The sequence below is a fragment of the Trichogramma pretiosum genome, unplaced genomic scaffold (genome assembly GCF_000599845.2).
Source record: "Trichogramma pretiosum strain Unisexual culture from Peru unplaced genomic scaffold, Tpre_2.0 scaffold4, whole genome shotgun sequence".
Lineage (NCBI taxonomy): Eukaryota > Metazoa > Arthropoda > Insecta > Hymenoptera > Trichogrammatidae > Trichogramma > Trichogramma pretiosum.
In genome coordinates this window covers 1,726,291-1,740,903 of record NW_019641688.1, presented here as the reverse complement: position 1 = coordinate 1,740,903, position 14,613 = coordinate 1,726,291, and the positions used below count along the sequence as shown (strand labels likewise).

General features: G+C 44.0%; 1 protein-coding gene across 3 annotated transcripts in view; it reads right to left on the bottom strand.

The window, feature by feature from the left end:
• Positions 1-556: 556 nt before the first annotated feature.
• The window catches only part of LOC106656306, a 22,037-nt gene continuing 7,980 nt past the window's right edge, over positions 557-14,613 (bottom strand). Inside the window, exons 1-5 of one of the 3 annotated variants that reach the window (XM_014377201.2) lie at positions 13,129-13,643; positions 7,736-9,845; positions 7,094-7,663; positions 6,730-7,015; positions 557-4,275 (exon numbers count right to left, since the gene is read on the bottom strand). In XM_014377201.2, coding sequence (XP_014232687.1) covers positions 4,106-4,275; positions 6,730-7,015; positions 7,094-7,663; positions 7,736-9,352 — 2,643 coding nt within the window. In that variant the 5' untranslated portion in view covers positions 9,353-9,845; positions 13,129-13,643 and the 3' untranslated portion in view covers positions 557-4,105. The other 2 variants (XM_014377202.2, XM_014377200.2) reach the window with 2 other exon arrangements.

Sequence of the window (14,613 nt, the reverse complement as noted above, 5' to 3'; positions counted from 1 at the left end):
ATCGTGTGCGAGCGAAGCAAAGTGTAAAATATACTTACCGTTCGAGCTCTGGAATGGATACTCGCATATTGCTAGAATTGCATTTCCATGGCTAAAAGAATGGAAAATCGGTAATTTTTTATTATAATCGATTTTCGATGAAGGTACGATACAATATGAGCGATCCGAGAAAAATAACTACAAGTCTTGGAAAAATGTCTCGGGCAAAAATAGATTCAACGCGAGATATTTATGAGAATTCCGAATACTCGGGAAATTTGGAACGAAATGATGGACCACTGTGCGTGCGAACTTGACTCACTCTCGTTGTGGATGTTTATATTCCGAAACGTGGAATTAGAAAGATTAATCATAATAGTATTTGTGTGACTGAGCTTTAACTCCGAAACCTCATAGACTCGATGATGGGCCAAGGTCGCTACACATTCAGCTATATGTACTACGTGATTTTTCACCGAGTCGCATATAATGGTTCATGATTCAATTTTCATGGCAGAAAAAAAACCCAACAATTTTTTGTGCAATTTTTTTTCAAAAAGAGACAGCAGGTTATGAATTCGTTTTCAAAGTTATTTATTTTTCTGGGATAGTATTCATCGAGTCGAAATTATTGACAGATGATTTGTGTCAATAGTTCATTATGTAACTTTCAACAGAACATATGACCCATGAATATAAAGCTATGCGAAAAAACTATTTACTGGCTAAACGAGATTTTCAAAACATATTTAAGTTAATTGGTTTTTGGAAAGAGTTTCATACTCAGAGTCAGAAAAATGGATCATTTTCATAAATTTTTCCATTTGAATAATTTGCAAGTATGCATTAACTAGAAAAAATTTCGGTGATAAAAAATTATTTCTCTCGCTTACTCAAATATACTTTTCTTTTATACTTCAATGAAACAAACATTCACGGTTTATCTGTGCTTTACAGTTGATATTTTATAGTGTCCTCAATCGTGCGCACGGCAAAATCATTCGGCATATGGATCATCAATTAATTAGTTGGTATTCCACAAGTTTAATGAGCTGGATAAGCCAGAAAAAGCTCTCGATAATGTAATCGATTGATTTTCTGGAATCTTCATTAATCTATTTGAAATAATGTGAACTTCGTACGTTGATAATTTGTATCATACGTATAGTAAAATATTGCTTCGTAAGTTTTGTGTAAGTATCTTATTTAATATTGTTTATTATTGAATTCATAAAGCACACTTCGGAAACGATTAATTGTATAATTTTTAATGTTGTCTACAACAACAAATAGAAGTTGAAAAATGTTCAAGATTTTATTGATTCAAAAACTTTGAAATTATTATTAAAAACCGTAATGATCAATGACGTTAGTTACATTTTAAGATTTAAATAGAAAATACAATGAAGGAATGAAAAAACTTGCTTGAATTGACATAATTTTTGGCTAAAAAAATTTCAATAAAATGCTGCTAATTCTCGTTGCTGTTTTTGGTTACACGAAGTGTAATAAGAAAGTTCACCAAAGTCTCGCCCAAAGCGCCTATTTAAAATAATTAACCATTGTACGATCCAGACCAATATAGTTCAGATAATCAAAATTGTATATTTGGGTAAAAATAAACGAGACACAAGCATAAGCAATAACGCATTTATCGGATCTCTCAATCTATCTCGCCGATAGAAGAGAGAATATTTTAAAAGTAAATAAACAAAAAAAGTGACAAAAAACACAAGCTAATAATCACGACAGTAGGACAACAATGACAGAAAATCTTAACGCCATTAAAACATCATTTGCATTATTGACTAGTCTTCGGTAGTTTCACGATTCACTCTCACTCTCACACTCAAGCGACTCGTAAAGCTCGCATAATATAGCATCTTTCTCTAGTTATTTCTCACATACAGCAGATTCTAGACTTTAGAGCTTTTCTCATTGTAGCCGCTGCTGCAGCCATATAGTGTAAATAATAATCGAAGGTCGAACAGGAAACGGCTCTACCACTTATCTCCCGCAAAGCATCCGCAAAAACACTCAAACAGAGCCATCTCCTGTTGGAACCTCGATTCTATATTAGTAATCATACATGTCTCACTCGCACGTGCATTTTTACAACAGCTTTTTCCGCTGTACACACCTTTGTGTGTATGTGTGTACATAAGCCACACTCGCAATCCATAAAAAATACTCGGCAGAGAGTTATGTAAAAAAATAACTGTATGATTTCTTCATCGCAGCATCATCATTTATATCATTATCGGCTTCATAATCACAATATAGTCGATACGCGTAATTATGCAAAATAATATTATTGGTCTATATAATATTCTATTACATATAGTTATTTTTTTTTATGCATATGCATTTTTGTAATATTTTTCGATATTACCACATAATTCAATCTTCGACAACGTGGATGTCGAGAAAAACGTAGAATAAATTTTTTATAACGACGCTTTAACATCACTAGAAGAATCAACTCGCGTTTTAACATCATCATCGTCGTCGTCATCATCATCATCATCATTATAGGAACGTACAGATCATTATGATTTTCGAAGATTATCTTTATAAAAGAAAAATACGCAAACGGAAAAACGTACATGATACGAGTATAGGTATTCCTATCGTCTAAAGTACAAAAAGTATTTCATACGCTATATTTTTATACCTCACGAGGTACGACTATTTATTTGTAATTATTATAATCTGGCAATAGTTGAAGCGATTCGAGGTGTCAAGCTCAATTCGCGGTCACGATGGTATAGCAATTAGAAAAATTGATTCCTTAATTTCTACGTTTACAAGTAAAGGTAAATCTATCAAAATCACATGTTTTTTTTTTAATATCGCATGACATTCATATTTTTTATTTATTGAATCACAAGAATGAAATCTATCGTATCACTAGTAAAATGAATTTTTGTTTTAGCAACTAATGAAATCACACAAAGGAGACAGAACGAAAACGCAGTGAATACGGAGAAGATGAGAGAAAAAAACGTCAAAATGACAAATTGTTCATGGCTAGCCATTAACAAACAAAAAACAATATTTTATAATCAAATTTAAATTATATCATAATTTATAAGATACTTAGATTAAAACTCAATTCAGCTTCATAATATACAAGAATTGTATAAGTATATTCATCGAATTGGCAAGTAATTTGGATTCATTTTATCCATTAGTTATTTGTATTAATATTCATATAAAGTATTTTTATACTTTGAGGAAGAAAATCTTATATTCTGACTTTTAATTATCGATAATTTCAATTAATCTAATCTAGTATAAATTATATTATACTGGTCGGTGGTCCACAGACACAACCGAAAGGCTACGATGTATTTTTTCATGGAGATTAGAGCGATGGATAATTTTAAATGATTTACAATCTTAGTGATATTAACTTACTCATCAAATCTCGATTAAATAAAAATTTTTCACGATGAAAAAGAAAAAAAATGAAAATGAATCACCTCCAGGTTCATTGATCGTTTGTGGCATTGAATGCTATGCCAAATCTTAGGTAAAAAAATGTTTAAAATACACAGTTGACGACTGTGAATTATAAAAATAAATTCAAGTAACGTAAGAAATAAACGAAGAGACGAATAAAAACATTGAAATGATACATGAAAAAGAAGCGAACCTGCGCAAGAAAAGCATAATGTGTCACACACATTGGTCATACAACACGCGGCTAGTTTAATTATTTACACTCAGAAATGTGTAATGGGCAAAAATGATTACAACGTGAAAAAATAAATGAGGCTTCAATTTAGCGTTTGTGGATGTGTGTGTATGTGTAAAGTATGTACAAGAGTACCTGCACCGATGCAAAATGAGAATAGAGAGTTACATGCGCAGGCTAATTGTACACGTGCGTGATAATACATGGGTATACAAGTGACTCTGGAACGCGCAAACATTATTATGCGCGCAATTTGCGATATTTCGTTGGGCCATCGATAAGATTAAATTGGCAATTCCGTTGAGCTGTGCTGCTGCTCTGTTGTTACTGCTGCTGCTGCTCGACGTTGTCGTCGTCGTCGTCGATAGCTGATCTGGTCGTCGCTCGTATAGTGAATGCATAATAATATTTATGCATTTTATTATATTATACGCTGCTGAACTCGTTGCGCTTGCGACGCTCGACGATGGACTTTTTGCAGCGCCTGTAGCAATCCATGAGGGGCATGACCAGCAGCATAATACCGCTCAGCGCGATGAATAAGCCGGACAAATAAAACGACAGATCGTACGTGCCCGTTATGTCGTACAGCCAGCCTGTCAATCAGAAAAATGCACAGTGTTACATGTATTATATATTAAACTCAGGGGAAATAGAAAGTTTTCATTTTCTATTTGATATTCATAACACCCATTAAATTAAAACTTTTAATTTATTTGCAGCAACATATTCTTTAATGTTTTTACTTGGCAATTAATGCAACTACGATGCGTATGTTACCAACAAAGATATTGATTTACAAAACTTCACATATAGTACCGAACAATATGCAAAACTGAGCTCTGACTTGTTTTGAGTTATACAAATACTTTGACTTTGCGACTTGCAGATTTACAGGTTTGCAGGTACTTGCCATCTGGTGATGTAATCTTAAAGTAATTTTATCTTATTTAAAATGGTTGAAATACGATCTAAATTTTTCGAAAAAATGAAATTGCCTTTTTCAGGTCATTTAAAATTCGCTCAATACTCGTGACATAACGTAAATGTATTTTTAAAAGTTTAAAATGTTATTTTTCCGGTCATAAAGCCATTAATACTGAGAAAGTCAACGAGAAAGAGAATTTGTGTAAATCAATTACGACCTTTGTCCACCCCTGCATGTCGTATAACAATAATTAACCATAACTCCCAATGCCACATGCAAATAGATATTTATTAACGTTTTTTCCAATTCGCGCGTGTGTATGTGTGCACAGGCACGCGAGTATATAAAACAACGTCGCGTCGCAAGCCACGAGCCAGCGTAAACGCGTGCGTGCGCGACCGGGATCGCATGTGCGCGATGATACGTAAAAATGTAATGCAGCATACGTTCGCTCTCGCTCGCTTCATATACATCACATGAGAGAGAAAGAGAGATAGATAGAGAGAGAGAGAGAGAGAGAGAGCTGTGCAGGAAAGAGGGTGCAATCGATAATGGGCTGGATTATTTCGCGTGTGCACCAGCCGAGTGCAATGCATACACAGAAGCCTATACGATATCCAAAGACACGAGGATATAGCTGGTATATGAAATTCATTAACAAAATTGCTGCTGGCGTTGCTCTTGCCTCGCGGGATGATGGATAGGCGCGTCCATCGAATCGGTAAGTTTTAATTGTCCCGCGCCAGTAGCGAGAGAGCTAGGCAGCGATGTGTATTATTTTTACTCGACGAGTCGCGAGCATTGTTTATATCGCAGCACGAGAGTCAATATATAATACAGCTGCAAGTGCGCTTGGTTTTATTCGAATGTGTCTATCTAGCTGCTGCTTCATCGGAGCGCGAGCGAGTGTCGGACTCGTAAAAAGGCTCTGGGCGGGCTCTCGTTCGTTGCTGCGATGCAACCTTCTCGCTCTCGAATATGCGGCGGTGGCGATCGCGCTCCGTTGGATGCTTACAATATAACCACTATATTTGTGAACGCTGCAATGCACACCTATATACATATATCGTGTATACTTTAGCGGTGAAGGTCGGGCGCCGACGACTCGAGCCTACTCCTGCATAGAGGTGAATATAGGTACAGAGTAAAAGATTCACATTGTTGTGTACGTGTGCACGTGCAGCAAGAGCAGCAGTAGCAAAGGCGACGACGTGATATATATTAATTTTGTCACGCGTCTGCATTTCTATTTTCGTTCTTTTTTAGCTTTGACATTTTTTTTGTCTCTCTTCCGTTTCTTTCTTGCACTTCAATTGACTCTCTCTCCATCTCATTTTCTCGTGAGTCGGGTCGAGGCAGAGGTACGAATGGAGAATTTATCGCGGTAAATGAATTATTTCGATGTCGCGTGAAGCTTCCGGTGGCATTTCGGAGCAAAATCTATAATTCAATCATATTTGGATAAAGATGTTGCTATTTATATTGTTGGTAAGACAAAAAAGTATCGACTTGCAAAGAAAAGTGAAATCAAATGACGTATGAATTTCCTGACATTCTTTTTCCTGTTTTTTTAGGAGGGCTTTTACTTATGAATTGTATAAACTCGTTATCAGCTCTCACATTTGTTTTGAAATTTTATCAAGCGAATGATGAATTACGAAATGGATCCAATTCCGTGTGTTTTGCAAAGAGTACATGATCTATCAAACTCAACCCAAATTCCTCATATCGAAAGAGAGATAGAGGTAAATCTTCTATACACAAAATCCCATAAAGCTCCAGTTACGAGTAGGCTTTTTACGATCAAACCTCTATTACGCGTCGAAACGTGTACGTAAATCGAAATTGTTATTCCTGTGCCCGGACTATCATAAAGGGCGACTTTGTCGCGTGCGTCATACAACACACATGGCATTTGGTGCGCTCCAATCTCGTTAATGCAATAAAGTTCTTAACTTTAGGCCGCAACACGAGATCCGACGACGCGACCGTGCAAATGAGATTTTGCTCGATGTATAACGCGACTCGAAGTTTCAGCGTTTATTATATCTATGTACCCCCGAGCGTGGGTGTTGTGTATTACCAATTAACGAGAAATAATAATTATTATATTATATTTTACCTCCGAGCGGCGGTCCCATGAGATTTGCAATTCCTTGAACGAGCAGCAGCAGTCCGTAGGCATTGGTGAATCGCTCGAGGGTGATGGCCTCGACGAGGATGATGCTGGTGAGGCTGTAGTTGGCGGCGATGAAGAAGCCGAAGGCACCCGCTGCTCCGCTCAGCAGCACGTAGCTGTGGCTGACCAGGGGCACGAGGGCCGTGAAGGCGCCGCACAGCGCCATGCAGCAGGCGTAGACGACCGAGGCGTTGAGCCAGGAGCAGTCGCCCGCCCAGCCGAGTATGATCTGCGAGAGGAGAAAAAAAACGGATCAATCGAGCTCTTATTTTTATAATTGCGGGACAAAATTAAATTCGTCGTATACCTCGCCGGCCATGTTCATGATACCGATGACGGATATGAGCAGGGAGGCCTTGCGCTCGTCGAAGCCCGTCTCCACGGCGTTGTCGATGAGGTACATGTAAGGCACGTCGTACCAGGTGTGCAGCAAGAAGTTGCTGATGGCGAACAGCAGGAAGCGCGAGTCGGCGAAGTGCGAGAAGTCCAGCATGTCGCACAGCAGATCCCAGAACTCCCACAGGCCCGAGTACCAGACCATCTTTTGCTTGGCTATGGTCGTCATGGAGTTGCGATAGATGTCCGGGCAGCTGCTCGCCCTCAGCCTGTAGCGATTGATGTTGAGCATGGCGCCGCGATACGTGAGACTGTGCCGGTGCACGCGGATGTCCTTGAGGTAGGCCGTGGGCAGACGACGGGGCTGCTCGCAGCCCGCGATCGAGTGGCGCAGCTGCGCGTCCGGGCTGAACTTGCGCAGCCACCAGTTGTGGCCCTCGGTGCCGGGCTCTCCTCCCGCTGCCGCCGCCGCGATTTCCTTGTCGTTGTGATGCTGATGATGGTGATGGTGATGGACTCTGCGTGGGCTCTCCAGTTGGTTCTGTGGTAAATTGCGAGCATGAATTATAGGTTGCGAAAAAAGATGAAAAATTGGGAGGGTGGGTTAACTTACTTGATCACCCTGAGCATTTTCGTCAAAGACTTCGTGTCGAGCGTCCTCCTCGGCGATGGTATTGCCGGGCGCGGTCAACGGACTGAGGCTCGGCACGAAGTTCTTGTCGACGGCCACCTGATCGTACAGACCACCCGAGTCGCTGAAACTCCTCGAGGTGATCAGCAGACTCGGGTAGTTCTGCACCAGCACGTTGTAGACGTTCTTGCGATTGCTGAGCAATTCGAGCACCTCGAGCGGCACCTTCTCGCCGTTTCGCACGAAGGTCGGCAGGCTAACGAGGCTGGAGAAGAGTTTGTTTTCCGTGGGATCGACCAGGTCATGGGGTATCGCCTCTCCTCCGGCCAGGTCGCTCGCGTTGTTGTTCCTGGCCCCGGTCTGGGTCGTGTTGGCCGAGCTGCTGCCCGAGAACGAGTCCGCGGAGGAGCTCTGCACGCGCTGACGCTTCCGGGCCCTCTTGCGCTTGCGCTCGAGGGCGTTCTCCTTGAGCTTGACCGTGGTCCACTCGAGGTCGCGCATCAGGCAGCCGCACACGGCCAGATTGAGAAAGAGGCCGGCGAGTATGAGGGTGGCCCCTCGCCAGCCGTACTCCGTCAGCAGCTTCTGTATGAGCGGGGGAAAGATGAAGGTGCCGATGCCGCTGCCGCATACCGACAGGCCGGTGGCGAACGAGCGTCGCTTGTCGAAGTAGTAGGCCACGATCACGACGGCGGCGACGAAGCACAGCGACAGGCCGAAACCCGCGAGCACCCCGAAGGTGAGAATGAGCACTCCCATGCTGTTGGCGAAGTAGCTGATGACGAAGCCTATGGTGGCGAGGATACTGCCCGCGATGGTGACCTTGCGGCAGCCGTAGCGATCGGTCAGGAAGCTCGCTATGGGGCCCGAGAGCAGCGGCATCGCCATGAAGAGCGAGCCGACCCACGACGTGGCCGCCTTGCTCTCGCCGAAGTACTTGAGGAACTCGTGAAAGATGACGCCGAACGAGAAGGTGATGCCGTCCGCGATGAGATTGACCATGAAGGCCGCCGCGACGACGACCCAGCCCCAGCCGCCGTCCGGTGGACGAGCCTCGTCGAGGCTGCTGTTGTCCTCGGAGCTCGACGAGGACGACGAGATCGAGGGACTCGGGCCCCTCGAGGTCTCCTTGTTGCCGTTGCTGTTGTTGTAGCCATTGCTCTTGGGCTTGAGCGTGGCTCCGTTGAATTGTACGTGGGGCTTGCTGGCGTCGGGACTCGGCGTTATCGGTTTACTAGCACCGTTGCCCTTCAGCACCAGCTTGTCCGAGCTCTTGCTCTCTTCGGTGCTCGACTCCTGCGACTCGTTAACCAGCTGGAGGTAGTCGCGCTCGGCGTCTCTGCTCGAAGGTTGAACGATCTCGACCGAGGGCTGCAGCAGCCTCGACGAGGCCGACTCGTCGTCGTCGTCGTCGTTGTCGTTGTCAACGAGGAGGTTGCCCGATTTCACGGCGAGACCTAGCTCGTCGGAACTACTGGGCTCGTCCTCGTCGCTGGCGAGCTGCGAGTCCGAGCTGACGATGGGCACGATGCCGCTGATGCCGCTGCCGCTGCCGCCATTGCCTGCACCTTTGAACTTGACCCAATCGGAGCTGGCCATTTGGGAAAAGTCGGCGAATTTATTTTTTTTTGTCTTGTCGCGTAGAATTCGCACTATCGTTACGCACTGTGCACAGCCTTTACTTTACTCGATAAATTTATTCCGTATAGCACTTTAGACCGCACTGAATTCACTTATTGATTTCGTCCTTGATTTGAAGGGCCACTCGTAGAGCTGGCGTCGCATGGGCAGCAGTATGAGCAGTAGCAGGGCGCGACGGGTGATCGAGCAATGTATCGAGTGCCGATTCTGCCTTTGCTGCTGTATCCTCTTGGGCTGCTGCTGCTGTTTATCGCTGTGCTTGCGTTTGCTGTTGCTGCCACGACGAGGAAACAACCTGGGGCCCTTTTTACTGCTGCTGCAGCTGCTTGGGCCTCCTTTCTTTGGTGCTGTCTTCAGCGCCTTCTTCTCCTCCACCACCTCCTCCTCGAAGCGATCGTCAGCCCAGGCACCCATGCGGCGAATGGCGCTTCCGCGGCTCCGGTCTTTTGTGCTGCACAGAAAAGGAGATTGACAACAATGAGCAACGATTATTATATTTTTTATCTTACTTATATGTTACAAGATTATATAAATGCAACTCGTGATCAATCCCTCGTGTATTTGTTTCAATGTAGTCTAATGAACTTGCAGATTACGGGGGGGACTGAAATAGCTCGTATTGCTGCTGCGCATCGATCCGACCCCGCATATCGCGTGTACAATATACGCTTCTTCGTACTTTAAAGAGATCGTCGTTGCACAGAGAGGAGAACGACGATATACATTAAACTGCCTTTAACTGTGTTACTCGTAATAATATAATAATAAGCTAATTAGGAACGAATTTATCAAGTCCCGGCGATGTATAATAGTGCTTGCGAGATTGAAGGGCTGCACGCGGACGAGAGAAAGAGAAACGTATCATGGATCTCTTGGCGGTCGATAATTTTCTCGGACGTCGATCGGCAATACTGTTATAATAATCGAGTCGATTGATTATGCATCGAGCTTTTAGAACAGAGAGGATAGACTTTATACATGATTATCATCGTGAAATGAAGTTTTATAAATGTCGATCAGGCTGAGAATGGAGTGCTCACGAGGCAGCGCAGCTGTTATCAAAATTCAACTCTCTCGCTCGTTGTACACGACGAACGTCCGAATCTCTTTCTTTCCGCGCGCGGCAGGCAAAGAAACATCGCGCTTTCACATTTTAAATAACGTATAGCGGTGGCTCGAGAGCGCGATAAGAAAAATCGCGCGTTGCGTTTCTCGCTCGTACCGCAGTGGTGCATCATCGCACGCAGAGATTACCGCGAGCGCATACAGCGTGTCAGCTGCATGTGCATACATACAGTGGATAGGCTGTCTTTCTCGAACCACGACGAGAGCTTTTTTTTAGAAACGAGAACGCGAAGACAAAAATCATTGAGTGTCGCATCGTAATCGCATGAGCGCGGCGGTGTCGAGTCATCGTGCACGCGATGCGGGCATTGTCTCCGCGGCGCGAGAGTCACAGCTGCATAAGAACGCATCGTGATCATTAATGTATATATCCAATGAGATAATGTGGACGTATAAAGTTATCGCGCGGAGCAGACGAATTCGACGACGATACGAGTGGCGTGTGAAATAGCCGCGAAAAGGACGACTTGCCAACGACGTCGCTTACTCTCTTTCTCTCGCTATCTTTCTTTTCGTTGCTGCAATCGTTGCAGTTCGCAGTTATCGTACACTGCCAAAATGAGAGATACGAACGAGTAAGTCGAGGCCCGATACTCAACGTTCGAACGGCGAGCAGATCGTAAGCTCAAACTCAGAGTCGGGGGGTATAGACCAGTTTTTTTGGTCTACAATTTTTATCGCTATCGTTGTGGGTTTTATAAGTTAATTTCGCCTGTTACTGGTAGTATAATAATTGTACTGCAGCTCGCATGTATGTAACTCTTCGTAACGAATCGAGGTCACAAGCTATACGCGAGCCAAGCACCAGCACGAGCACACTCCGCGGGCTCCACTAATTTTTTCTGCTTCTCAAAAAATATATACTCGAAGAAGCTGTGTAAATAACAATATAATGTAAAAATTACACACGGACCTGCGGAGTAAGCACACGAATGAAGCTCAATTTTGCTCGAGCCCCGTAACGAATTGCTATGCACGAGCTGCGAGAGCTTCCGATTAACTCCGCGTGACTCGAGACGAATACGTATACGCCAGCTCCGAAGGGTTCGCCGCGCAAAAGCTCATCACTGGAAATCGCTGCCTCGTGAATCGCGCCGCGTGAAAGTTCGAGGCAAATCGACTCGCTCGCTCATAGCTAAAGGAATATGATGAATTCAAGATATTGGCATTGAGCTACTTATTACAGATGCGCGGCGCGTGCATCGTAGCGCAATTGCAAACACAGACATATAAGCCGCTGCTGCTGCTGCTACTTCTTCTTCTTGGCCTCGAGCGAGTGTCTCTTGGTGAGAGTTCGCGCTGCTGCTGCTCAGCTGCTCGCTTGCTTGCGCTGCTCCGTGCGATGACGCACGATATATAATACAACTCGAGAAACGGAGCTTTTTTGGCTTTCCGGCGATATCGAAATTTAGGCAAAACTATACTTCTGTATACATATTCACGCGTTTTCGACTTTCAAAACAAAGACGTACACGCGCGCGCAAGCCACACGCTACGTTATAATTAAAGCTCAACGTTGACAAGATAGACAATTTGTCAGTTCGATGTAAGTATACGATGAAAAAGCAAAGATAATGGGTTCGATAGGGACATAATAATAATCTCGTAATTCTCGACGCAGATTGCTGCGTACGATGATCGCGATAATTCGGCCGATAAGCCGCGCAATGTGCATACTATATCGGTAAAAAGCCTGCGATAGATAGATTACATGGCTTGCGAGTAAATAAAAAAACGTATCGATTGCATCGATGAAAGCTCGTGCTTCCCAATTTTCAATGAACAAGAATACATCGCGTGCGATATGAACGGTAGTGACAAAAAAAATTCTGCTCTTTTGTATTATTCAAGCTTTCGAACGTATATTCGACTGCAGAGTAAAGCCCTGTAAAAACGTCGCTCGATATATGCAGCGACGTACATTATAATGTCCAGTGATGTACAAGCCTAAGTAAGACGCACGCGGACACAGACAGATCGGAATACGCAATCACAGCGGCAGTCGCAGTCGCTACAACGCCACAGGGAATTGCGGTGTGGAGAAGCGCAGCAATGGCATACAACAGAGAGTTTACTCACACTCACGCAGAGAAGAGTTTAATCACCTGTTTGACGAGCATCATCATCATCCTGAGTTCGGAGCGGCCAACGAACTCTATATGTTATATACTCTCTGTCTCTCTCTCTCTCTTGCTTCGGTCGTTCCACGCGCGCCTCATATATACATAGTACTACTGCTGCCTCGAGAGTGAGTCGGAGTCGCCGCCGCCGAGTCGCCGTCGCCAACACCGTCGTGTGCACTTGTTTATTACATTATTCGCGTGGTGTGCCGAGGAGGCTGAAGGCATCGATCGCTTTTTATATGTATATAAACACGCAGACTCGCTGGTGCACGAGCACACAACTGACACACTGCTACTGAATACGGAATGAAGAAATAAGACAGCTTATAGCGCGAGCGAGCTTAGAGGAAGACGGAGAGGCGAGAGAGATAGAATAAAAGTGTCTGCACTGCTTCTGCCACTGTGTTATAGCACGCTCTTATGCTACTTTTAGCCCGATATTACTCGGATTTCACTTTCTCACTAGGATAATTAAATATTGTGTACCTCGCAGATGCTATACAGAGATAGTGACAGCGGTATGAGCAGCAGACGACGACGCCGATATTTTGCTTGGCACACGTCTCGCAGCTCGCTCGTCCTATGTATTGTATGAAACTCGCAGCAGCCGCAGCCACCGCCACCGATTCACAATTATTCAGCTGCCTTTTCTTTTTATCGTCCGATTCTCGAGTCTATCTCTCGCGCGAATACGCGTCGATGAGCGAGCGAAAGTTGCAATTATAATATTAACTGCGCGATCCATGCAGCGCACGAGTTGGCGCGTGGTACTACTGCAATCAATCGGCGACTTTCGACCTCTCGTCGGACTCTGAGTCGATTATTGTAATGTAAACCGATCGGCCTGTACCCGCCGAGGAATCACGTGTATATGAGTAAGTATTGTATCATTTATGAATTTTACACAATGACGACGATCGGCATGCGATCGAAGGGGTGAGACACGGAGTCGTCGCACGAGATATCATTGCGGCCGTTACAATTTAATTACCGCACTGACACTTTACATTATAATATCGTCACATCGATTGGTTTCGCGCGGCGCGTTATATAGTTGTTGTTGAGTGCTCGCTCGTCGCGACTCGACTGCCCGCATAATACGAAAGCCGACGGCGGCGACAGCATCCCGAGCGATCGCGAGACTCGCCGTGCACGATCGCTCGAGGCAGTACTCTTTCCTGTATATCATGCACACGCACACGTTTTATACACGCATACTTGGGTAGTCGCGAGCGAGAAGCTCATTAGCACTGCGATACACGTGCACGCACGCAGCTCGATGATCGTCGTCCCGCATATTATTATTCCACGATCGTTGCGTCAAAAGTCGATTGTCGCAAATACATCGTTACGACTAGACCTGAGCTGTATATCGGTATTATATGCAATTCCATAAATTCGATAGATCGGCATAAGACGAATGAAAAAAATTCTTGAAACAGATTAGGCGTGATCGAACGAGTGGCGAAGGCTAAAAAAGTTTTATTGACGATCCATGAGCGTAATGATGCGCTAACAGAAGACGTCTCTCTAGCTGATGTTCGACGATTGCGTATTGTGCCGCAAGTATTTTGTTTACTTTACAGCCTCGACCCGCGCACGCACCGTCGACACATTCGTCTATGTGTATATATCAAAAGTATTCGACTTACACGCATTTCATTTTATATGTACATACAGCTTGGAAATCGGGAATTTCGCGTAGCTTCTACTAGATATATCTATTTCTCACACATGTGCGTGTACATAAAGTCGAGTAACGTAGATATGAGCAATTCTCCAAATGAAACGCATTTTTTGAGGTAGAATCGCGGCAAATTTTTTTTTCAATCTACGCGGATACGGACCCCCGGGAAATGTTTTTGGGGGTCCTAGGAACATGTAACCACGTAGGAACCATTGAAATTTCAATAGTGCTTATTTTTATAGTTACTTTTGTGATTTAGAGGACGAAAAATCATGTTTTCTCGT